Here is a 25,010-nt window from a genome sequence, read left to right on the forward strand (position 1 = left end):
GGAGTAAAAGCAGAACCTGGGCTCTAACTCACATCCCCAGCCAGGCCAATTAGCCTGGCTTGAAAGCACCACTACCCTCAGGGGAGAGGGTTTTATGTGTGGACAGAAGAGGGAGGTGATGGGTAACACCTGAGTTAACTCAGTAACGAAGAAGCACTCTACTGGTTACATAAAGACAGTTGTACCTGCATTGTAGACAGGGCCTTAAAAAACAGAGTTCCAGCTAATCAAATGTTTCTAGGGCTCCAGAACAAAGGGAACATCGAGACTATGATGCCTGGGCAGGATTACCTCTAAACAGTGTTTTCCAAAGTTTCTCAAGAGGCTTCTGTGGCTCTTTAAAGGTCTGCGTAATATCTGTCACAGTAGCGAAAATGGGTAAAATTACACAGCTTGTGAAAGAGATTAAAGGCAGACCCCTTCCGCTCACTTCATAAAGGAAGGCCCCCATTAACACCTTGTGAAATATTAGCCATTAAGCAGCCTCCACGCAGAATAAAACCATCAATATGTATCATTATTGGCTCTTTAATGAAGTGAGAATGGGAGTGCTGGGGAGCTGGGATATTAATGTCTCCTAAGAGGCATGAGCAATGCCAAGGCCAGGAGCCAAGATTTTTAATTTACTGCCAAAAGCTTCCCCCGTTAATAATGTGGTTACTTATCCTGAACATTATCACTGTTTGGCCACAAGTGTTCCATTTACAGAAGTGAGCTGGGCCCTCAGAAAGCACGTGGCCAGCTGCTGCACGTGGCCAGCTGCTGCATCTGCCAATCCTCTCACCCTTGGCCTCCTTACAGGCAGGAGGGGGCTGTACAGTCACTGAAATCTTCCCAGCAGTCGTACCCACTCCTACCCCTGCTTTGCTTCCCTTCTCACTTGCACTTCAGGACTTTCTTTACAGTTAGGAGTGTTCCTGGCTGCACAGAGCCTGCTCTGCATACACATGCTGTATACGTTTCCCTGGAGTCCCATAAAGTCACTGTCCTCACTCCTCCACCTTCATTTATCTCCTCAAGACCCACTTCTTCCAGGATCCCAGGGAGGACAGTCTCTTGAGTCTATTGCAAGTGGCTGGTATCCGTTACCTTTTCAGTGCATAGAATGTATATATAATAATGTGTGTCTGTGTATATAAATAGATTGATATATTCGATTGTAAACTTCTCCCCCATTCTGTCACTTGTCTTACACTGTAAGCTCCTTGGGGCAGGGACCATGTCTTTTTATGTTTGGGGGGGATCGAAACCCCTGGGTGTTACTGTAATAATAAATAAATAATAATAATAATAATAAACAGATTCCGGCCTTTGCAGTTGTCTGACTAGATTGAAGTGGCACTAATATCACTCCAGGATCACATAGGCAAAGCCCAGCTATAAAAACCCCTCCCCTCAGAGTTCATGGAGACAAATTCATTATACTGCCAAGACAGCAATGATGCCTTCCAGGCTCTGAAGGTCAATCCATCACACCTTTGAGATACCTCCAACCTCTCTTGAATGTGGTGAAGGTAATAACAGTACTTGGCAGTTACATACCACTTTGTGGCTCAAGACATGATCCAAACAATCTTCAGACACAAACCTGTGAGGTACGGCAGTACTATTCCCTTGGTACAAATCAGAAGCTGAGGCAGCAAGAGGTTAAATAACTTACCTCTGATCTTGTTACTGGTAGAGCCAGGATTAGAACTCAGGAACCTGAGTCTCCTTTCCCATGCTGCTTTTCATCACAGGGGAATATTTATCTCCCAGGACAGCAGGGATGGCCCGATAGCTACACAAATTGCAGTTAGGAAAAGATTCTGCTCTTAGTCATATTTGTGTAAATGCAGAGTAACTCCACCGAATTAAATAGAGCAAGACAGATTATCATATCCCCTAAAGACCTCTTTACACTGTTCTGGCCTTAAAGTGTGGGTGTAGCCCCAGACCTAATGAAAATGAGAATCCGGCCCAATGACTCCACATGCATGCTGGTGTGAGTAAAAGCAGGATCTGGCCTGGAGAGCAAGCTACTGTTGGAGTCTTCTGCTGCTGGTGAATGGCTTTAGAGCCATAGGGAGCTTTTTCCATCTTCCGCTTCCAGCTTTTATAATCTGAGTTATAACACAGGTAGCTGCAGTTCTGTGCTAAACACAGTTAGGAGGAAGAAATCACATCTCTTTCCAGCTCTATGGCAGCAAGGTTTGGAACCCAGGTGTGTGCACTATACTGATAATAGCACATGGCATTACAGGGCAGCATGGTGATGAAGCTTTCTTTCCTAAACTGAGGACATGCAAGCCCCTCACTGAGGTCAGCTCAGAGATGAAGCTTAGACTACACTGCTTGAAGAGTAAAAATGTTAATATAACCTCACCGTCCTTGACCAATGCCCCCCGTCCTACTTTTTCCTCATTAAAACAAAAGGGAACAGTCGAAAAAACTTGTAGGGGAAAGGAAGCCACGTGAATGAAGATGTGAAATGTGCTTCAAACAGCTGCATGCTTTCATCAGACCTTTTATCAGCCTTCCCCCTCCACAAGATGAGCTCATTTTAATCATTAGTGAAACACTCCTGTTTAAAAAAGCCAGGCCGATGTGAGTGTCTGATTAACAGCTCAGGGACTTCCCTTGAGGAGTGAATGCCAGCCAAAGTTTTCAGAACTCGACTGCGACTGATTTCAGATCAGCATCTCCAAGGGCTCAAGCAATGCTTGGAGTTAAAAAAAAAAAGGCATTCTTTTTCCAGGGCTCTGAGTGCAAGGGATGAAATATGGGGCTAGAGTCTCAGCTGGTGTAAATGAGAATCATTCCATTGATGTCAGAGGAGCTGTGTCAATCTACACCAGATGAGGATCTGGCCTCTAATGTTATTCCTTCCTGCTCTGAGGTTTGCCTCCCCGCTTTTTGTTTTGCATAAATCCTCAAACATTTTTCTGTGCCACTGACCACTCGCGTGATGCCATATGTTTCTGAGATCTCCTCTATAATACATCTGTATGCTGCTAAACGTACCAGCTACAGCCGTACTGAACACACAGGCTGCTGAGCATTCCAAGGCCCTTCAGGTAGAAATCACCTGGTCAACTGCAGAATGTACCAGGTACCTCCAGGCAGAAAGGCAATTGGGGCCCATAACTCATATACACTGGCTGCAGTGCTGAACATTTCAGATAGATCCGGATGGAGCACACCTACCCTGCTGCTAGATCTACCAGGCACAGCCTCGCTTCCACTGATGTCTATTAAATGATAATGGACAAGAACAGCAGAGCAGGTGCAGTAGAGTGCGAGCAACAAAATGGTTAAGGACTAAATTTTGCACTCATGGTAGTTAACCCAACAACTCCAGAGTGACTCCAGATTTACACTGGTTGAACAAAGAGCAGGATTAGGTGCTAAGTAACTAACATGGCTGTCCAACCAATCGTCCTGACCCATAAACAAGCTCTTTGAACATATTCATTTTCCCTTTATGTTTATTCATGCTATTTGCACCGCAGACATGCACAGGGACCCCAATCAGATCAGGGTCCCACTATGGCAGGCACCACACACACAGGGAAATTCAAATGGCATTCTCCACTCCACTGAGAAACCTTCAAAAACCACACACACAAGCCAGAACAAACTTCCCTCCACAGTCTGCACCCTGACATTGTATTCATGCCTCCAAATTACCATATGTCATAGGTCTCCAGCACCTTCCAGCAGAGGGTTTCACAGCACTTTGCAACCACTTGCAAATTTAGCCTCACAAAACCCCTGGGATGTAGGTAAAGATGGTCATCCCCATGTTATAGAAGAATTTGAGCCTCAGAATGTTAGTGACTTGCCCAAGCTTATATCTGGGAGTGTTAGCAGAGCTGGGATAGGATCTAGCTTGTCTAGTTCCAAAAGCTATGCCTTAACCACAAGATCACACATCAGAACATAGGATCTGCCAGACTGGATCAGACTCAAGATCCATATAGTCCAGGAACTTATCTCCGATAGTTACCAGTGCCCAGATGCCTCAGAGGAAGATACAAGAAACCCCTCAGTAAACATGTAGGTCCAATTCTAATCTCTATTGCATAGGGATTGACTTAAACCCAAAAAGCATGAGGTTTTATATCCCCTCCAAGAGTGTTATTAGCATTAACTATTCTTGGATATTCTTGTTATCCTTATAAATGTCCAGTCCCTCTTTGAATCTTGCTGAGCATGACTGTGCAATGACTTCACTGTTTACGGTATTAATAGGATGGTATACTTAACGTTGCAAAGTTAGATCAGCCACACGGCACAGCTACATCTGTCTGCAAACCGTTTGCATCAAATGTGGCCTTTTAAATCAGGGCTGGAATTTCAAGCGAGCTCAGCTCCCATTTAGGCACCGCAATAAGCGGCCAGATCTTCATAAGAGACGAAGACATTGATTACTGTGCTCCTTAGAAAACCTGGCCCCAGGTGTCACGCTGGGAATGAGCTGAATATGACAAGACAGGATCTGAGTTCAATTAATGACAAAGCTGAAGTAGCTGGTGCTCCGCATTGTCCCAGAGGCTGGAGGGACCTGCTGTTTGACAGAGCAATAGCCCCAGCTGCTTTGCCCTTTGATCAGTGTAGCAACAGGGGTCAGGAGAGTTGGATTTACGGATTTTGTGGCCTTTTGTTCTATGGAGTTAGAGGAGTTAATCAGCATGACACGGACTACTGACTTTACCCAGTAAAAAGGTCAATGACTCAGGCTGGAGGCTGTATTGCTTTCTGACCGGTTTGGTGGTAGCACCCCAAATGCTTGTAGCATACACACACATAATACAGCACGCTACCCCATGAAACATCAACCATGGGGCGGAAATGTCACCACACCAGGGCAGAGGAGGTTACATAGTGGAGGAGAAACTCTCGTGTTCCGATGGTTTTTGCACCAGTGAATCTGAATCATGGTTCACACCGTTCTTCACTTCACATGATGTTAATGCCACAGCTCGGTGTGTTTTCGCCATGTATCCAAGATCAAAGGTTCAACCTATGCCATGTGCTCATCTCCACTGAACTTGGAGTGCAATGGATTTAGGGTCCTATGGACTAATCTAATATACCTTGTTAGCTTTGTATGGAATAAGAGTTACAACGGCAACCTAGAGATTCAGGCTGGGTGTCAGATGTCCAAAAACCCCACTTGAACTCAAACTCCCTAAGACACCTTTATAAATCCCAGCCTTATTTGCCTGCCAGTCATCAGCCCTGCATTCCTGAATTCTTTGTAACCACAGCCAAAATGCAGTATGTTAGTGGCTCTTCAGCTGGAAGGTGTTAATGCAGCCCCAATCCCGATAATGCTGGTGCTATCTTACCTTTCTCTGATCCTAACTAACAGATTGAACATGCTCACGGTCACCCACCCATATGCCTCACTAATGTAGCTTTTACAGCCATGATATTAGTGCCCTTGCCAGCTGTCCCTAATTTAAGCAGTCTGGATTTGTCCAGAACATTGGTACCCTCATTTTTCACCAATGCCTCTAATTAAAAACAACTGAGGAGTTCATAGAGGTGCTCTCCTTATCTGTCTCTAGCCCTAATTAAAATAGCCTGGATGTCCATGACATTGGTGCCTGTTAAACCAGTCAGCAAAAGGTGATGTCCATTTTGGAACTTACTGAAGAATGTGTAGGAGTCATTGTTGCTCAGAAAGGTCTCCACATTGAGACCTTCCTGAGCAGCCTTATCCACCAGCTCCTGGCTAGAGAAGGCACCAGCTGCCTCTGTTGGCCCATCTTGCCCATCAGTCCCACAACTGAGGAACAGGACTTCATATCTCCCAAGGAAGTCGCCAGCCCCAGTGGCCTTAGCTCGGTGTAACTCCAATGCTACCTGTAAGGCCAACTCCTGGTTCCTCCCACCCTTCCCATTTCCTCGAAGCTGGACAGTGGTCTCTCCACCAGCCAGCAGGCAAACTGATCTTTCAGACTCCAATCCTTGCAAAGCCTTCAAAGGATCCACAAGGTTCAAACCTGGGATCTCTAGCTCTGCTGCCAGCTTTAGAAGATCTCCTCTCACCTGGTCTCTTAGAGGACCTTCTGCAAGTCCAGCTGTGCTCAAGCAAACAAACTGAATCAGCTGGCTGTAGAGTTTGGCCACTCTACTGACTTCCCCACACATCGCTGCACTCAGAATCAGGGTCCAGTAGCCCAAATCCTCTGCTTGGCATTTGGCCTCCTCTAAAGCTAAACTGTTTGAGCCAATGACAACATTGTAGACATGGGAATAGTCTTTCGGACCGCTGGGATATGAGACGGAGCTGGACAGCACTGTTTCCACAGATCTGGGCAAGATGCTCAGCAGGTTGTATTTTGTCAGTATCTGAAGGCAGTCTTGAGCACTGGGGCAACTGTAGACAGTGGGGCCACTCGCAATAATGTCCACTGGGTTGCCAATGACATCAGAGAGGATGAGGCTTAGCACCTAGAAGCAGAAAGGATGACAGATAAATGCAGTGCCTGCAGCAGAGACTCACTGACATGAAAGAGTGATCAGACCAAGTTCTGCATTCAGTTACACTTTTGCAATCCAGCGGATCTCAATGGAGATGCATGGGTGCAAATGACGGCAAATTTGGCCCATTCTGTTTTAAGATAATGCAATAAGAGCTCTCAGGGCTCTAACCCATGGAATCAAAATGATATTTCATGTTGGACTATAATATAGGAAAGAGTAGGATGTTTTTATGTGACTCTTCTCAGGCTCCTAACCTGGTATAGATTGAATTGGAGCTCCACTGATAAATACAGTGAAAAAGCCCAGAAGTAAAATACGAGGCCAGATCCTCTGCTAGCGTAAATCCACACAGCTCTGTGGACATCAAGGATGCTTTGCTGATTTACTTCAGTTGAGGCTCCAGCCCACTTACTCCAGACAAGTGGCCCCATCAGACAATGGTAGTGCAGTAGTGAGGGAAAGGCTACTATTGAACGAATAAGGAGTCTGAATTTCCTTCACACCACAACGCTGGTCTGTTCAGATTGTGGTGGGGAGTCAGCATTTTGCATGTGCACAGTAACTGGGGGCTGCAGTCATTAACATGGCCAGTGCTCTCATTTGAACCTGTGCACACATTCATTGGACAGTTTAAAGGGGACAAATTTGGCCCCAAATGTAGGTTTTGAAAAGATGAATGAAACCTAAATTCAATAGAAGCATTTCCACTATTGTTCTGCTACCAAGTGACAATGGGTTTTTTTTTTTAAAACAAAGAAAACTGCCCGGTGCTGCTTTCAACCCAAACATCATTGCAGCATTGTGCTAGAGAGCCAGAAAGTGAAACTGACTAGAAATTAAAAGGAAACTGACCAGCCAATTTTCATTCCCTAAGCCACAAGAAATGCTGAGAGTGACCAGATTGCACAGTGAAAAAACAAGACACAACACAAACTGTGTTAACAATCTCATGTGCTATTGAAAAAGGTAAGTAATGATTTTTTTAAATTTGTTTTTGTAAATATGGACCAAATTTTTGAACCCTATAGTTGATTCCTAACTGCATATTCAGGCAGCTAAATAGAAGCAGTGTGATTACCACAGATGCTGATTCCCACTGACTTCACTGGGAGCTGAAATCATCTGAACCAGTGGTTCTCAACCTTTCCAGACCACTGTACCCCTTTCACAAGTCTGACTTTTGTTGCATACCCCAAGTTTCATCTCACTTAAAAGCTACTTGCTTACACAATCAGATATAAAAATATAAAAGTGTAACAGCCAGTATTACTGAAAAATTGCAGACTCTCTCATTTTTAATCACATAATTATAAAATAAATTAATTGGAATATAAATATTGTGCTTAGATTTCAGTGTATAATATATGGAGCAGTACAAACAAGTAATTGTCTGTATGAAATTTTAGTTTGTACTGATTTCACTAGTGCTTTTTATGTAGCCTGTTGTACAGCTAGGCAAATATCTAGATGGGTTGATGTACCCCTTGGAAGACCTCTGCGCACCCCTGGTTGAGAACCACTGATCTAATCATCAGGTCATTTCTAGTGAGGTCTGTTTTGGCCATGACTTTTAATCTCATGGTGTCTCTTTAAAACTGCCTTAGAGCAGAAGCTATGGGCAAGTGAGAAGTCTCCCACACTCACCTGTGCAGGATATGCAGCCCGGGCCAACCCTCCACCCTTCATCAAGGAAAGGGCCTTCCGGATGGTGTTGAGCTCCTGTATGGTAGCTCCTCTGGAAGCCAGAAGCTTGGTGACCTTCTCTTTCTCTTCCAAGAGGATCGGAGGAGTAGGAGCAGGCAGTAGAGCCGATCCGCCTCCTATAATGCAGGAGAAACTGCAGTAAGTGAATGCACGTGTGTAGCAGGGTGGGAGGAACCCCCCCCCCAGCATTCAAAGGCTGGCCTCCCCCAGACAAGGGGCTAAGCGAGGGCATCCTACAGCTGGAGTTTTCCTTCTTCTCTTCCCTCAGCATTCTGTCATAAGGGCATTTAGTGCTGGTGAAAGATGCCAGACTAAAAGCCCTGGAGACTGATGTCTTCTCTTTCTCCACAGAGCAGGCTGGATCTCTATGGCAGTCAGTTTCACCTGTGCTCAGTGAGCTCATTCACAATGGTGCCTGCATTTTATACCTACTTTGCCTGGCATAAATGAGAATGCAGGGTGCAAGGCGAGACAGAATCAGGCCCAGGTGCTACTGTTCTCACTACACTTCCCTGCGAATGTGCCTCAAATCTGACTTCAGTGACCGCTTGTCTGAGAGAGAGGGGACTGCGGACTCCATGGCTCACTCAGTGTTTAGCTGCAGGGAAAGAGAGACACTTCTGGCTTCAGCGTTTCACTGACCTCATTCATAATGAGAGGTTTTTAAAAAAATATAGCAATGTCTAAACCTAAATATAGAACTGCACTACAGCAAAAAGCTTATTGAGAGAGAGAGAAGGATGGAGAGTCACTGAGGAAACAAAAATCAGGCTGGATACTATAGTGATGGGTGCATTAGTAATCTGATTAATGGGAGTGGCAGAGCATGGCTGACGGCATGATTGGGCCCTTGAAATGCAGTGAAAAAGAAGGGGGAAAGAGAACTAAAGGGGGAAAATAGAGGGTGAGTGTGTATAGAAGTGTATCAGAAAACTACCATAGAAGGGCAAAGCCTGCTCTGAGGTTTGAGAAAAAGCACCATCAATAAAATATGACGAACAAGAAAAACAAATGAAACTGCCTGAGTTTCAGGCAATCAGTAGGGATCTGACTGAGAGGCAGAAGCAGCCAGAGGGGCCTGCGTGGAGGTATGCATGCTTTGGGAACTGCTGCCGACAGCAAATCTTGGGATGGCTGACTTAGGGGCCTAGGAGTCTCTTGAAAATATCAGTAGCCAGAGGACAAGAGGAAACTCAAGGGAATCCCCACCAGACATGATTCAAATCCAATTATATCCGTGTCTGGATAATCCTGCAAAATTCTCTCTGAACCATGGCAGAATAAACTGCAGCCAGCTGAGCATCTCGATCGAGACCTTACTCAGCTGAGCAGCACAATCAAGAACCCCACAAAATCCCTAAAGAGCAGCTCCAAGTGCAAGACTGGAGACACCTACTCACAGGGGCATGTATATAGCTGGATATCCACCCAATTAAATAAACCCCACAAGTGCACTGCCGCATTGCTTATGCACTCAAAGCAGAGCACATTCCCTCATTGTGTGCCCCGCTATCTAGGAATGGGGGAATAAGGCACTAAAGGGGCAATCGCTCCTGGAGAAACCTGTGAGTTTCAAATGTATGTGCTTAGGGGCTGATCCTACAAGGTGCGGAGCACCTCTTACTTGGCACTGAGTGACTCCTTTTGATTTGGGGGGTGTGAGTGTGAGAATGCAGAGCACCTCACCCGTGCTATTTGGCCCCTTGCAGGATCAGCCCCTCAGTGACTCCAAGTCTCAGATAGGGCCTCATTTTTCCAACTTGGGTACCTAAGTTAGTCCCCCATGACAACCCACGCACTGATGCCCAAACACCTGGACCTCCTGTACCTGCTGTTCTGAGCTCTGCTGCCACAGCCCAGTGGCTCAACCTTTCCAGACTACTGTACCCCTTTCAGGAGTCTGATTTGTCTTGCGTACCCCCAAGTTTTACCTCACTTAAAACTACTTGCTTACAAAATCAGACATAAAAATGCAAGTGTCACAGCACAATATTACTGAAAAATTGCAACTCTCATTTTTACCATATAACTATAAAATAAAAATATAAATACTGTACTTACATTTCAGTGTATAGTATATAGAGTAGTATAAACATTGTCTGCATGAAATTTTAGTTTGTACTGACATTGCTAGTGCTTTTAACGTAGCCTGTTGTAAAACTAAACAAGTATCTAGATGAGTTGATGTACCCCTGGGAAGACCTGTGTACTTCCCGGGATACACGTACCCCTGGTTGAGAACCACTGCCCTAGCCTACGTGCCCAGATTTAAACACGGGGTACCTCCCATTCTGAGGGAAGAAAGCATCTACATGGCTGTGTGGTCAGATGACCCAGGAGAGTCTGTCTTTACAAATACAAACATGGAAATACAAGACACTGGTTACACTGACTTCATGGTGTCAAACCGATGTAACTCAGAACAGACTCGGGCCCTAGGACCCAGACCTCCATACAGCTCAGGATGCCTCTCCTCAGTGCTTTGCCTTGGGATGGGCTTATATTTGCAGAGCAGCGCTTTCTGATTGCCTGGCACCACCACATGGCAAAATGGTGCCTTGCTGCTTCAAACTGCAAGTCCTGTGGATTGATATTGCTGGCAGGACAGCAGCGAACCACAGGGCAAGGCCTGTGGGAGGAGGGAGAGAAACAGCAACACAACTGGCTGGCCCAAATACTTGGTCTGCCAACACTCTAATGAATAATATAGCATCTCCCATCCCAGAGCGCATCCAACTCTTCACACACAGCCCTGCTGGAATGCAGCCACCTCTTACGTGGGAGGGCACAAAGCAACAGCCGGTGGAGGAGGGAGATTCTAGACCAAGGAATCAATAGTGGATTCTTGTGACAAGTTCCTCTGAGAGGTCTGACTGGGAGAGAAGTGTGTCTGCCCGGGGCCCAAGCTGCTGCCAACTCACAGCTGCTGCCAGAAGACCAGGTACTGAAATGTGAACGCATGCAGTGAGCTGCCACCGGTGTGGGAGTCACATTAGGAACAGCTCTGACCCACTTTACGCCTCTCCTCATCTTCTTTTGCAACAGGCAACTTGACCTAGTTTGCCAGGCATGATTCCGGATCTGTCTCCTGCATGCACGAGGAAAGGCAGAAGCCAGGCTAGAGAAGAGATAAAGGGAGGAAAGATGGGGCAGGAGAAGGGAGGGCAACAACTGACGGCAGTTCCACAAGAACTCACTCCCCGCTCCTGGGATTCCAGACGTTACCTGAGATCAGCACAAGGAGGAGGTCATCAGCTGTCAGCCCTTCAGCTAGCTCCCGAATCATGCTGGCTGCCCTCAAAGCCTCTTTGTCAGGGAGGTTGTGCTTAGCTCCTTCTATGACCTGGATCCTGCTGTGAGGCTTCAGCAGCATCTCCCTGCATGGGTTAGAAAGGTGATCAGGCCACTGAAACTTACACCTATCCACAGCCCACCTGGCAGCCCCACTCCCACAACAGGGATTTGGGGGACAAGGTTCCTTTGCTGATCCTGGTCTCTCCCCCATGGGGCCGGGTACACTATGGGGGCAGCATACACAACCCCAAGGACAGATCCGATGGCCCACGAAGTGGGATGGAGACCAGTCAAGGCTGAGCTATAAGTCTTGATCCCATGGTCAAGGGTTAAAGTTGGGACAGGTGGAGAGGATCCAAGAGGGATTCAGCAGTGACCCCAAGGGGAAAATATATGGCAGGCAGACATTTCTGCAGGAGCCTAGGTCTTTGTGCTTGCCTGTCCCCAACCCTTCTCTACACCCTCCCACCGGACTATCCGGGCACTAGCAGTCTTACTCCATTCCCGCCTGCTGCAGACATGCCCGGATGCCGTGGGGGACACTGACAACCCCCTGAATTAGGTGGTCCCCGAGGATCTTCTCTGCTGCAGCCGCCATTCCCAGCACAGCTTTCCCAAAGCCCACCAGATACAGGTTCCTCCTCACAGGGAAAGCCCTGTCCCTCACGACCAGCCTGGGGCATCCGTCTGTTTTGAGCGCCATGGCCCTTCTCAGCATGGGGGCTGGCAGGACAACACCCACGGCGCTGCGGAAGAGGTGCAGCCCGTGCTCCCAGAGGGATATACTGCGCGGGTAAGATGCTTGGCCCTGACAGGCTGGGATCATGCAGGCTCTACGGATGTTGGGCAGGGCCTTGAGAGCTGAGGTCATGTCTGGCCCACGCTGCCTCTTAGCAGTTGGTCAGCCAGCCACATCCAACCTGTAACAAGGGGAAGGAATGGTTAACTACTCAGCCAGCAAGAGGTGGGCTTTTGATTGGAAAGTGGTGAGCTAGCAAGCTGTGAACCCAGTACAGGACTCAGCCTTGCTCACGCAAAACTCCCACAGAAGCCAATGAGTGTTTGCCTGGAGTAGTAGCTAAGAAAGAAGCTCTGGATTTGGCCCATAGTATGGAAATCTGGCCTCCCAGCATAGGTAAATCCATTATGCTACCCACATCTGCAGTGCACACCCTTCCCCTGTAGTCTGAGACAGCACGATAGCAGTTATATTTCCTTTATTTTCAGACTTCTGCCATTTGGGAGGTTCACAGTCAGACAACCAGATGGCAGCTCCCCTCATCCCCTTGATGTTTCTTACAACCCGATCAAACCCCTGCGAGGGCTGAACATCTGCTGGCTAACTTCAGGTTCATTGTAGATTTCACAGACTGCCCATTACTTTGACTCGCTCATTTCTTAATGACTTCCCAACAACAGAGGCTGTTCTCTACCCTTCAGGGGGAAGATTCAAATAGACCATAGCCTCCAGCCCAGCTTTTAGCTAGGGTGAAGCCCCTCATCACTGTGGTATCCCAAAGCTCATCTAAGATCATTCACTGTTAGTTACTCATTTCCCTCCCATAGTTTCTGCTGGAGCCTATGGTAAAATAACAGGCTCAGCATCTTTGTGGCTGTTTGAACTCCTTGATGATGGTTATGTCAGAAGATGCCAGTCATGGGGGTTTTCACAATAAAAAGCAAATCAACTGAAGACAGAAAAATGCTCCAATTTCTTGGCTTTATTAATGGCACATCATTCTTTAAAATCATGTTCAGACACCAGACAGGCTTCTATGCTTACACAGCCAAATCCTGCGCTCCTCCTCCAGGCAAAACTCCCGGACGGTTCAGTGTAAAGACGGTAGGCTTTGGTCTACTATAAACATTTGGGTCACATTCAGTAACAGTCAAGTTGGGAAGGAGACTCCATCTCATCAGCACAGGGGTATTAAGCCCAATAACTTGTATGCTTGACTAGAGAAGATCTTCCAGACAGCCAGTCTTGATTTGAAGACATCAGGAGATGGAGAATCCCACCACTTCCCTTGGTAGCTTGTTAACTCACTGTTACAAATGTGTGCCTAATTTTTAATATGAATTTTTCTGGCTTCAGCTTCCTACCATGGGTTCTTCTGTTCTTGTGCCTTTCTCTGCTAGATTAAAGAGCTTTTAGTACCTGGTATTTTCTCCCTGGAAAGGTACTTTGACACCTCTGATAAACTAAACAGACTGATCTACTTAAACTGGCTTTTGTAGGCCTTGCTGGAGCCCAAGGCATAACTAGCAGTGTGAACCAAAGGCTGTAAACCAAAGCAGGCTTGGCCTTGGCAGAATAGTAACACACCAGGTATTGGCTAACCAAGTAAACACATTCCTGATCAGAGAGGATGGTACAAGAACACCCAGAATTCTCAAGTACCTATGTAAACCAATTCCTAAGAGACTTTGCAGGCACACACCGAAACCCCCATAAGATAAGGTGGGGATGACCGGATAACAGAGGAGGAGGTTTTGTTCGAATTAGCAGGTACAAGGTGTAAGGGTGGTAACTAACATCATCTGGAGCGATGCTTGTTTGGATTGAGGTATAAAAGGAGAAGTTATAGGAGGGGCAGCTTTGTGTTGGCCGAGGGGACAGAATCCTGGTGTCCTGACTGAGTCTTTACTTTGTCACAGGCATACATAAGTCAGTGTCCCTGTGACACATTAGACAGGGCACAAGTACTGTGCTTTGTTGACAATAAACCTGGCCGAGTGCCTCCGCCACCAAACCAAGCCTGTGGTCTTTCTCTGCAAACATCAAGGTCTGCTGAATGAACACGCTGCACGGTCTGCTAGCGCAGGTGTCATCGGGGCTCGAAGAACAGCTCCGAGCAGCCATATCAACTCTCTGCAGCTGCGTGTGTCTAACAAACACCAGAGGGCCCCTCTAACGTCAGTACACTGAGGAAGTTAGAGAGTACCCTGTTTCACGCATAACCTATCTATATATTTATATGCCACCCCCACCCCTCATCTTCACAGCAGCTATGCACTTCACAGTCATTAATTAATGTAATCTCATAACATCCCCGTGAGGCAAGGAAGTGCTATTATCTCCATTTTACGCATGGGAAACTGAGGCATGGAGTAGCTAAGTGACTTGCCCAGGGTCACAAACGGAGTCTGTGGCAAAGCTGGGAAATAAGCCCAGCTCTGCTGGGTGGGAGCACTCTGAGACTTTCACTGGACTGTGGCAGCAGTCACATGACAAGTTGCTGCACAGCACACTCGTGTGCTGTAGAGTCACACCACAGCTTGCCACGGAAGTAACATGGTGTTCAAACAAGAGCCCAGAAATAACAATGGCCCACTAAACAGGGAAAGTAACAGGCAGAGTTCTTCCAGAGAGCATCAGCCTGACTACACTCAGGGGCAGATCCCACGCAGGAAATGGCCACCTTATTTTGTGAGATGGTCTCTATTTAGGGGGAACAAAAAAAAGGACAATTTATTCCCCAACACAATAAAGAGTGGGGCGTGAGCAGCTGGAGGGAAAATTCACAGGCGACCCAGATAAAACCAGAAAACCCAGCCACATCTCTGGCCAAATTCCCTTCATGCAGTTTAGCAATTAGTAAACCCCAAACAATGAACACATGGCAATTCTTCTGTCTCAAGCAGGCCCTGTTCTGGGTTCCAGCTGGCAAAACTCTTGTCTCTGCCTCTCGTGAGAGTAGCTCAGCCTTTTGAGGATCTGAGCCCAGCCAGGCTTAGTGACACTTGGCTGCCTCGACACAGGGAGCCTCTCCCTGCAGGGAATTCACCCAGGAAAACCACACCACTGTCTGATTCAGAGCTGGGCCATCACTGGGACGAGAGGTGGCAAGGCTGAGGTACCCTGCTGGAGGCACCGAATTACTTGTACACCCGGTCACAGGGGATGAGGGGTTAAAATTACCTTCCAGTTGCGTCTTCCTCCAGAGCATGCACATGTGAATGCTCTTCCAGGAGAGCTCAAGAGTCCAGAGGTCTCTTTATCAAAACACTCCCACAAGGTAGCAAGGGTTTAATAATTAAGAGAGTGAGGCCCTCCTAAAGCACCTCTGAGCTCAGATCAGTGCAGGGCCTCTTTCTGCCACTGAGGAGCTCAAACCCAGAGCCCCCATTAAGAGCCTCCAAACCCACAGGCTCTTTGATAGTCGAAGCAGCCTGTCTGTGCATGCTGATCGAACCCCACAGCGGAACAAGGGCTTGAGAGAAATAACAAGGATTTGCTCAGTGCTGAGGGCGACAGCATTTCAAAGTGAAATAACAAGGGTGGAGGGAAGAGGGCCTAAAGGAGCTCACTTGGTGGGAAAAGGGGAACTCGACCCAAGGTTGCCCTGACCACTGGGCTACAGGGTCATTCCCACACTCACTCTCTCCGGCCCAATGATTGTTCAAGTTAGTGGCAGAGTTGTGAACCCAAGCCTCTCCAGTCTCATTTAGCCTTAGACTCTCCTGTTCCTAGTGGCACCTGTGACAACCCATTTTCCCCACTACCGTCTGAGTCTGTCGTACGTAGTCTCCATGAAAGCAGCATCCTTTCCAATTGTCCTTCAATAGGTCATTCTTTATCCTCTGTGCCTCCTCATGGAATCCAACCTAAGATCTAGGCTAACACTCGAACCACTGGACCATCCTTCCTCTTTGTCAATGAGCCGTTTTCAGTTACAAGATTAAAACATGCACAGAGTCACATCTTAACACTCTTCATAGAAATGTATGATTCTTTACTCGACGTCTGAACTCCACTCAACAGCACATCTATTTCAGAGTTAGGCCAGCAAAAAGGGGAGCTTAAATGCTGCCATTCAGGGCACCATCAGGAACTTTGGGTCTGGAAATGACTTAGCTGCTTGAGCTAGCCAATGCCTAGCATAAGGGAAGTTACGCCATCGCACATCTGGTTTTTCTTCTCTCCACCTGCTGGTTGGGGAAATAAACTCATGCATCTGGGCTGATGGAGAGGATGCTGGAGAAGATGGTGATTTATACTAAAGATGTTATTCTCACATCATTTTAAGAGCGCTCCAATATTAATTTTTCTTGTCCCCTTTTTGGTTCTTTATTCTACATTAGAGCCATTAGAGCCTCAGTGAAAATGATCGAGCCACATTCTGCATGGCCCAGACCTTGCACTCTCCTCAGTCCCCACTGCCTAGCACAGAGGAGGGCAAACTTTTTGGCCCGAGGGCCACATCTGGGTGGGGAAATTGTAGGCAGGGCAGGGGATTGGGGTGCGGGAGAGAGTGTGGGGTGTGGGCGGGGACTCAGGGCAAGGAGTTGAGGTCCAGGAAGGGGTGCAGAGTATGAGAAGGGGCTCAGGGCAGGGGGCTGGAGTGCAGGATGGGAGCAGAAGGGGTTTTGAGGGCTCAGGGCAGGGGGTTGGGGTGCAGCGTGCAGGAGTGGTTCAGGCTCCAGCCCGGCACCGCTTACCTCAAGCGGCTCTGGGGTAGCAGCGATGAGTAAAGGGGCTAAGGCAAGCTCCCTGCCTTCTGCCCCCCCGACCCTCCAGAGGCCGCAGGGACATGGTACCAGCTGCTTCCAGGAGCGGCGCAGGGCCAGGGCAGGCAAGGAACCTGCCTTAGCCCCGCTGCACCATGGGGCTGGCAATCCCATGGGCCAGACAGAAAGCCCTGATGGGCTGGATCCAGCCCGCAGGCCATAGTTTGCCCTCCCCTGGCCTAGCAGAACGTTTGGTTTGGCATGCATCCTTTCAGAAAGTTGTCCGAGAGTCTACATTAAACTTTGGAGGAAAACAATCCTGAGAACTGCCTGTTCTGAGTGAGGATTGCAGGAGGATTGCGAGGGGTTTACATTAATCCCCTTTAAATGAAAACTTCCTGAGCTTCCATTAATGAATGATGTCTCCAATCTGCATATTAATTTGCATAAGTTAACATTATAAAATCTAGCACTCGCTCTTAATAAAGCTCCTCAATCTGCAGCTGCCCACCAGCTTCAAGTTCCACAATTAACTCTCTCAACACAAGACACCAAAAACCTCAGCTCCCAACTTCCATCTTCTAGGGAAGGGACTTGGCGATGATAAATGACCGGCAAAAGACAGTTTCTGATAACTTAGGTAACAACTAGGAATTGGAATTGTAACCCTTCTACCCATCAGAGTTGGCAGCAACAAGGGCCGGGTTCAATCTCTAGGGGATCCATTCCAATAACACAATGCAAACTGGCTCGAGCCCCCACACAGTGACCTGGGACAAATATATACCACCCCCGCTGGGCGCCTCCAAGAGGCAATACTTCCCTTCTCGCAAGCACATAGTCTGAATGTAGCAAAAAGCCTTTTAATAACAGAGAGAAACAATGTGGCATTATGTTGGGGAAACACCACCAACAGGATTCATAACACAATCCATGAGCAAAGAAAAACCCCACCCCAAGCAAACTGGGGCATGCCCTTTTCCCTTTGGTTCTTGAGTCCAGCAACCCCAAATCACCCAAAGTCCCAAAAGTCCAATGACCCAAAAGTCTCCGTCCCTGGTCAGGGCAGCCCCAGAGTTCGAAAGTTTATTTGCGGAGCTTTACCTCCCAACCTGGGTGGAGATGCGACGGGGGTAAGAGGCACCTTACATGATCTGAAGCTGACCGCCCCACAGCTTCGCTTCGCTCCGGCAGCCGCCCCACGAACTACTTCGCTCAGCTCCGCGGCCCACAACCAGCTCCTGCCGTCCACAAACTGCTCCGCATCGAACTGCTTCACCAGCCTGTCCACAAGGCACTCCAGCCATCCCGCAAACTGTTCCACAATATATCTTCAGGCTCCCCCATTACCTGACACAACGCTCAGTGATTTCAGCCCTTAGTCAGTTCAGCTCTTTAGTGAATTCAGCTTGTAGTAGGGGAGCCCTAGTGCTGGTGCACTGTTAGCCCAAAGTGAGCTCAGCAGCCTATAACTAGACTTGTAATGAAATCAAAATTAGCTCTGATATTCCACTGTGGAGAGAGGAGGAAGTGCAATTAGCATGTAAGGCCCTCACCAAGGGGCCCATGCCACCAAGTATTAATATTTGTCCCCATCCTCTCTCAATTCACAGACTTTTGGAACCCATGACCCTTGCCTAGCGAGTGCTACTTAGTTGATGGTGAATCCCTCCATCATAACAAAAGGCCACGTACAGTTCCCATAATCAGGGTAATAACAATTTATTCTTCCTGCCCAAATAACAGAGACACTGGGGATCCCACAGCAGCCAAAGTGACCATTTGGGCAGCTATGGTCTCATTCTAGGCGGGGTGGGTGTGCCTATGCAAATGAGATCAGCCCCTGAAGTTCTTTTCCACAACTTGCCACACCTCACCACCAGATGTCAGGGTGGAGCTCATCCTGACACTGCTTACAGAATCAAACCAAACTTTAGGGGGAGGGAGAGCTTAGTGGTTTGAGCATTGGCCTGCTAAAACCAGGGTTGTGAGTTCAATCCCTGAGGGGGCCATTTAGGGATGTGGGGCAAAAATCGTGGATTGGTCCTGCTTTGAGCAGGGGGTTGGACTAGATGACCTCCTGAGGTCCCTTTCAATCCTGATATTCTGTGATGTGCAAGCAAAGAGCCAGATTCAGGTGAATGGGTCCAGCAGTCAGGTATCAGGGTGAGGAGCATAATCTAAATCATGGAGCAGGTCCTCAAAGAATCAATCCTGATGCACTTGCATGAGAGGAAAGTGATCAGGAACAGCCAGCATGGATTCACCAAGGGAAGGTCATGCCTGACTAATCTAATCGCCTTTTATGATGAGATTACTGGTTCTGTGGATGAAGGGAAAGCAGTGGATGTATTGTTTCTTGACTTTAGCAAAGCTTTTGACACGGTCTCCCATAGTATTCTTGTCAGCAAGTTAAGGAAGTATGGGCTGGATGAATGCACTATAAGGTGGGTAGAAAGCTGGCTAGATTGTCGGGCTCAACGGGTAGTGATCAATGGCTCCATGTCTAGTTGGCAGCCGGTATCAAGTGGAGTGCCCCAAGGGTCGGTCCTGGGGCCGGTTTTGTTCAATATCTTCATAAATGATCTGGAGGATGGTGTGGATTGCACTCTCAGCAAATTTGCGGATGATACTAAACTGGGAGGAGTGGTAGATACGCTGGAGGGGAGGGATAGGATACAGAAGGACCTAGACAAATTGGAGGATTGGGCCAAAAGAAATCTGATGAGGTTCAATAAGGATAAGTGCAGGGTCCTGCACTTAGGATGGAAGAATCCAATGCACCGCTACAGACTAGGGACCGAATGGCTAGGCAGCAGTTCTGCGGAAAAGGACCTAGGGGTGACAGTGGATGAGAAGCTGGATATGAGTCAGCAGTGTGCCCTTGTTGCCAAGAAGGCCAATGGCATTTTGGGATGTATAAGTAGGGGCATAGCGAGCAGATCGAGGGACGTGATTGTTCCCCTCTATTCGACATTGGTGAGGCCTCATCTGGAGTACTGTGTCCAGTTTTGGGCCCCACACTACAAGAAGGATGTGGATAAATTGGAGAGAGTCCAGCGAAGGGCAACAAAAATGATTAGGGGTCTAGAACACATGACTTATGAGGAGAGGATGAGGGAGCTGGGATTGTTTATCCTGCAGAAGAGAAGAATGAGGGGGGATTTGATAGCTGCTTTCAACTACCTGAAAGGGGGTTCCAAAGAGGATGGCTCTAGACTGTTCTCAATGGTAGCAGATGACAGAATGAGGAGTAATGGTCTCAAGTTGCACAGGGGAGGTTTAGACTGATATTAGGAAAAACTTTTTCACTAAGAGGGTGGTGAAATACTGGAACGCGTTACCTAGGGAGGTGGTAGAATCTCCTTCCTTAGAGGTTTTTAAGGTCAGGCTTGACAAAGCCCTGGCTGGGATGATTTAGTTGGGGATTAGGTCCTGCTTCGAGCAGGGGGTTGGACTACATGACCTTCAGGGGTCCCTTCCAACCCTGATATTCTATGATTCTATGATTCTAAGGGCAGGTCTACACTTAAAACACATTGATGCAGCCACATTGCAGTAGCATTTTAATGAAAATGCTCTAAACCAGGAGTTCTCAACCTGGGGTACACGTACCTCTGGGGGTTCTCAGGGGTCTTCCAGGGGGTATATTAACTCATCTAGATATTTGCCTAGCTTTACAACAGGCTACGTGAAAAGCACTAGCAAAGTCAGTAGAAACTAAAATTCCATACAGACAATGACTTGTTTATATTGCTCAATATAGCTTTTGCTACGGTCTCCCACAGTATTCTTGCCAGCAAGTTAAAGAAGTATGGGCTGGATGAATGGACTATAAGGTGGGTAGAAAGCTGGCTAGATTGTCGGGCTCAACGGGTAGTGATCAATGGCTCTATGTCTACTTGGCAGCCGGTATCAAGCAGAGTGCCCCAAAGGTCAGTCCCGGGGCTGGTTTTGTTCAATATCTTTATTAATGATCCGGAGGATGGTGTGGACTGCACCCTCAGCAAGTTTGCAAATGACACTAAACTGGGAAGAGTGGTAGATGCACTAGAGGGTAGCGTTAGGATACAGAGGGACCTAGACAAATTGGAGGATTGGGCCAAAAGAAATCTGATGAGTTCAACAAGGACAAGTGCAGAGTCCTGCACTTAGGATGGAAGAATCCCATGCACTGCTACAGACTAGGGACCAAGTGGCTAGGCAGCAGTTCTGCAGAAAAGGACCTAGGGGTTACAGTGGACGAGAAGCTGGATATGAGTCAACAGTGTGCCCTTGTTGCCAAGAAGGCTAACGGCATTTTGGGCTGTATAAGTAGGGGAATTGCCAGCAGATCGAGGGACGTGATCGTCCCCCTCTATTCGGCATTAGTGAGGCCTCATCTGGAGTACTGTGTCCAGTTTTGGGCCCCACACTATAAGAAGGATGTGGAAAAAATTGGAAAGAGTCCAGCGGAGGGCAACAAAAATTATTAGGGGGCTGGAGCACATGATTTATGAGGAGAGGCTGAGGGAACTGGGATTATTTAATCTGCAGAAGAGAAAAATGAGGATGGATTTGATAGCTGCTTTCAACTACCTGAAAGGGGGTTCCAAAGAGGATGGATCTCGACTGTTCTCAGTGGTACCAGATGATAGAACAAGGAGTAACGGTCTCAAGTTGCTGTGGGGGAGGTTTAGGTTTTATATTAGGAAAAACTTTTTCATTAGGAGGCTGGTGAAGCACTGGAATGCGTTACCTAGGGAGGTGGTGGAATCTCCTTCCTTAGAGGTTTTTAAGGTCAGGCTTGACAAAGCCCTGGCTGGGATGATTTAGTTGGGGATTAGGTCCTGCTTTGAGCAGGGGGTTGGACTAGATGACCTCCTGAGGTCCCTTCCAACCCTGATATTCTATGATTCTATGCTATACACTGAATTGTAAGTGCAATATTTAGATTCCAATTGATTTATTTTATGATTACATGGTAAAAAATGAGAGTCAGCAATTGTTCAGTAACAGTGTGCTGTGACACTTTTGTATTTTTATGTCTGATTTCATAAGCAAGTAGTTTTTAAGTGACGTTAAACTTGGGGGTATGCAAAACAAATCAAACTTCTGAAAGAGGTACACTAGTCTGGAAAGGTTGAGAGCCATTGCTCTAAAATGATGAGAGAGAGCGCGTCTCCCGTCAATTTAGTTAATCCACCTACACGAGAGGCAGTAGTTACATCGGTAGGAGAAGCTCTCACACCAACATAACGCTGTCTACACGGGTGCTTAGATCAGTATAACTACGTCACTCAGAGGTGTGAATAATCCACACCCCTGACTGACGTAGTCATACCGAAGTAATTTGGTAGTGTAGACCAGGGCTAAGTATTAGATAGCTAGGTTCACAGACAGTAATCTGAGTCTGAGGGAGTGTGAAGTGGTGTAATTTACATGCTAGGAGACTGGACAGCACTGTAAGAATGCATAAATTAAAGTAGAGGGTGGTCAAATTTAATTTAGAGCTCCCTACACACTTTTGCTACTCCCCTTTCTTTTGGGGGCATAAAATACACTTCTCGCTGTGACAGGTTTCAGAGGGGTAGCCGTGTTAGTCTGTACCAGCAAAAAAACCCGAGGAGTCCTTGTGGCACCTCAGAGGCCAAGAAAAGCGATGAAGTGGGTTCTAGCCCACGAAAGCTTAGGCCCAAATAAATGGGTTCGTCTCTAAAGTGCCACAAGGACTCCTCGCTTTTTTTCCTCCTCCCACTGAAGCCATGGACCAGCAGTGTACCTTTCCTCCATGGCCAGCACCACCGGGTCGTTCTAAGTGACTTCCCAGGAAGCCGGCGGCACCGGGCCCAGTACCGACACCAGCACCACTGGGACCAGCACTGGAGTCTATACTGGAACCGGCGTCCCCCGCACGGGGCCCTTGTTACGGCGGCCTGGCGGGCGCGGCAGCCTGAGCCTCTGGCCCCCTGCCGGGCCTCAGTCTGTAAGGCCGGGGCGAGGGGGGGCCGGCGGAGACCCGCCCCCGCGGCCCAGGGCAACCCGCTTGGCAGAGAGACTAACCCAGTGCCCCGGGCTACTTCCTACCGCGTCTGGGCGGGGCCCCACAGCGGCCCGGGCTCGGCCAATCGCGCGCCTCCGCGGCCGGGCGGAGCTGGACCCCCAGCGCCGGGAGGCGAAAGCTGCGGCGGCCGCGCGCGCACCGGAGCAGGCACCTCCCATCACGCGCCTGCGGAAGTGAGCGAGGCTCCCCCCGTCCCCTCCCTCCAGGCCTGCCATTGGCTGCGGGCGAAAGGGGGCGGAGCGAGCTGGGCCCGGAGGCTGTGTTTAACCTTTCCGGTGCTGGCTGGCGGCGGCGGTCCCAGGACCGGTCCCGCTAAGATCCCACCATTGGTGGCAGTACAGACCCAGTACTGGTCCCTAGTACTGGTCCAAAAAGAAACCCCAATAATGGTTCCAGTACTGGTCCCAGCAAGTCCCCACTACTGGTTCCAGTATACACCCCAGCACTGGTCCCAGCACTGGATCCAGTACTGGTCCTAGTAAGACCCCAGTACTTGCCCCATTACTGGAACCAGTATAGACCCCAGTACTGCTCCCAGTAAGATCTGAACACAAGCCCCAGGACTGACCCCAATACAGACCCAGTACTGGTCCCAAGTAGACACCCCAGAACTCATCCTAATACTCGTCCCAGTGAGGCCATAGTACTGGTCCCTTTATAGACCCCATTACTGTTCCCAGTTCTGGTAGTAAGAGATCAGTACTGGTCCCAATAACACCATAGTACTGATCCCAGAATATATCCCAGTACTGGTCCTAGTAAGACTCCATTACTAGTTCCCATATAGATCCCAGCAGTGGTCCCAAGTACAGATTCCAGTACTGATCTCAGTACTGGTCCCAGAAAGACCATAATACTGGTCCCATTATAGACCCAGTACTTTCCCCAGTACGAGTCTCATTATAGAGCCTAGTACTGGTCCCAGCACAGACACCAATACTGGTGGTAGTACTGGTCCCAGTATAGACTCAAATACGGGTCCAAATATAGACCTCAGTACTGGTCCCGGTGCTGTCCCTAGTACAACCCAACTACTTATTCCAGTATATATGCCACTACTGGTGCCAGTCCTGGTCCTAATAATACCCCAGTACTGGTTCCAGTCCTGGTCCCAGTAAGGACCCAGTACAGGTCCCAGTATAGACCCCAGTACTGGTACCAGGATACAGTCCAGTACTCATACTCATCCCAGTATAGAACCCAATACTTGTCATACCACTGGTCCCAGAAAGACCCCAGTAGTGGTCACAGAAAGACACAAGTGCTGGTCCCAGTATACACCGCAGTGCTTATAGAATCATAGAATATCAGGGTTGGAAGGGAGGTCATCTAGTCCAACCCCCTGCTCAAAGCAGGACCTAATCTCCAACTAAATCATCCCAGCCAGGGCTTTGTCAAGCCTGACCTTAAAAACCTCTAAGGAAGGAGATTCCACCACCTCCCTAGGTAACGCATTCCAGTGCTTCACCAGCCTCCTAATGAAAAAGTTTTTCCTAATATCCAACCAAAACCTCCCCCACTGCAACTTGAGACCATTACTCCTTGTTCTATCATCTGGTACCACTGAGAACAGTGGAACTCCCTTTCAGGTAGTTGAAAGCAGCTATCAAATCCCCCCTCATTCTTTTCTTCTGCAGACTAAATAATCCCAGTTTCCTCAGCCTCTCCTCATAAGTCATGTGCTCCAGCTCCCTACTCATTTTTGTTGCCCTCCGCTGGACTCTTTCCAATTTTTCCACATCCTTCTTATAGTGCGGGGCCTAAAACTGGACACAGTACTCCAGATGAGGCCTCACTAATGCTGAATAGAGGGGAATGATCACATCCCTCGAGGTGCTGGCAATGCCCCGACTTATAGAGCTTATCCCAATATTAGTCCCACTGAGACTCCAGTACTGGTCCCAGTAAGACCCCAGTACAGGTCTCAGTACTAGTCCCAGTAACAAATCCAGTACTAGTCCAAGACCCCAATACTGATCTCAGAACTGGTCCCAGTATAGACCCCAGTACTGGTCCCAGTAATACTCCAGTACTAGTTCCA

General features: G+C 48.1%; 1 protein-coding gene across 3 annotated transcripts; it reads right to left on the reverse strand.

Annotated features, from left to right (window-relative positions):
- Nucleotides 1–3,449: 3,449 nt before the first annotated feature.
- GLYCTK (glycerate kinase) lies at nt 3,450–23,130 on the reverse strand. Of its 3 annotated transcripts, XM_084633387.1 has the most exons (6): nt 22,993–23,130; nt 18,076–18,438; nt 11,973–12,395; nt 11,407–11,558; nt 8,122–8,297; nt 3,450–6,444 (listed from the first exon to the last, which is right to left on the reverse strand). In XM_084633387.1, exons 3-6 carry the CDS (start codon nt 12,344–12,346, stop codon nt 5,542–5,544), a joined length of 1,605 nt encoding a protein of 534 aa, XP_084489513.1. In that variant the 5' UTR covers nt 12,347–12,395; nt 18,076–18,438; nt 22,993–23,130; the 3' UTR covers nt 3,450–5,541. The 3 variants fall into 3 exon arrangements, with proteins under 3 accessions (XP_084489513.1, XP_084489514.1, XP_084489512.1); XM_084633388.1 differs by lacking the exon at nt 18,076–18,438 and having other exon boundaries at nt 22,993–23,121; XM_084633386.1 differs by lacking the exons at nt 18,076–18,438; nt 22,993–23,130 and adding an exon at nt 15,398–16,494.
- Between the last annotated feature and the right edge of the window lie 1,880 nt (nt 23,131–25,010).

The sequence above is a fragment of the Lepidochelys olivacea genome (assembly GCF_965140295.1).
Source record: "Lepidochelys olivacea isolate rLepOli2 genome assembly, chromosome: 7".
In the NCBI taxonomy this organism is placed as follows: domain Eukaryota; kingdom Metazoa; phylum Chordata; order Testudines; family Cheloniidae; genus Lepidochelys; species Lepidochelys olivacea.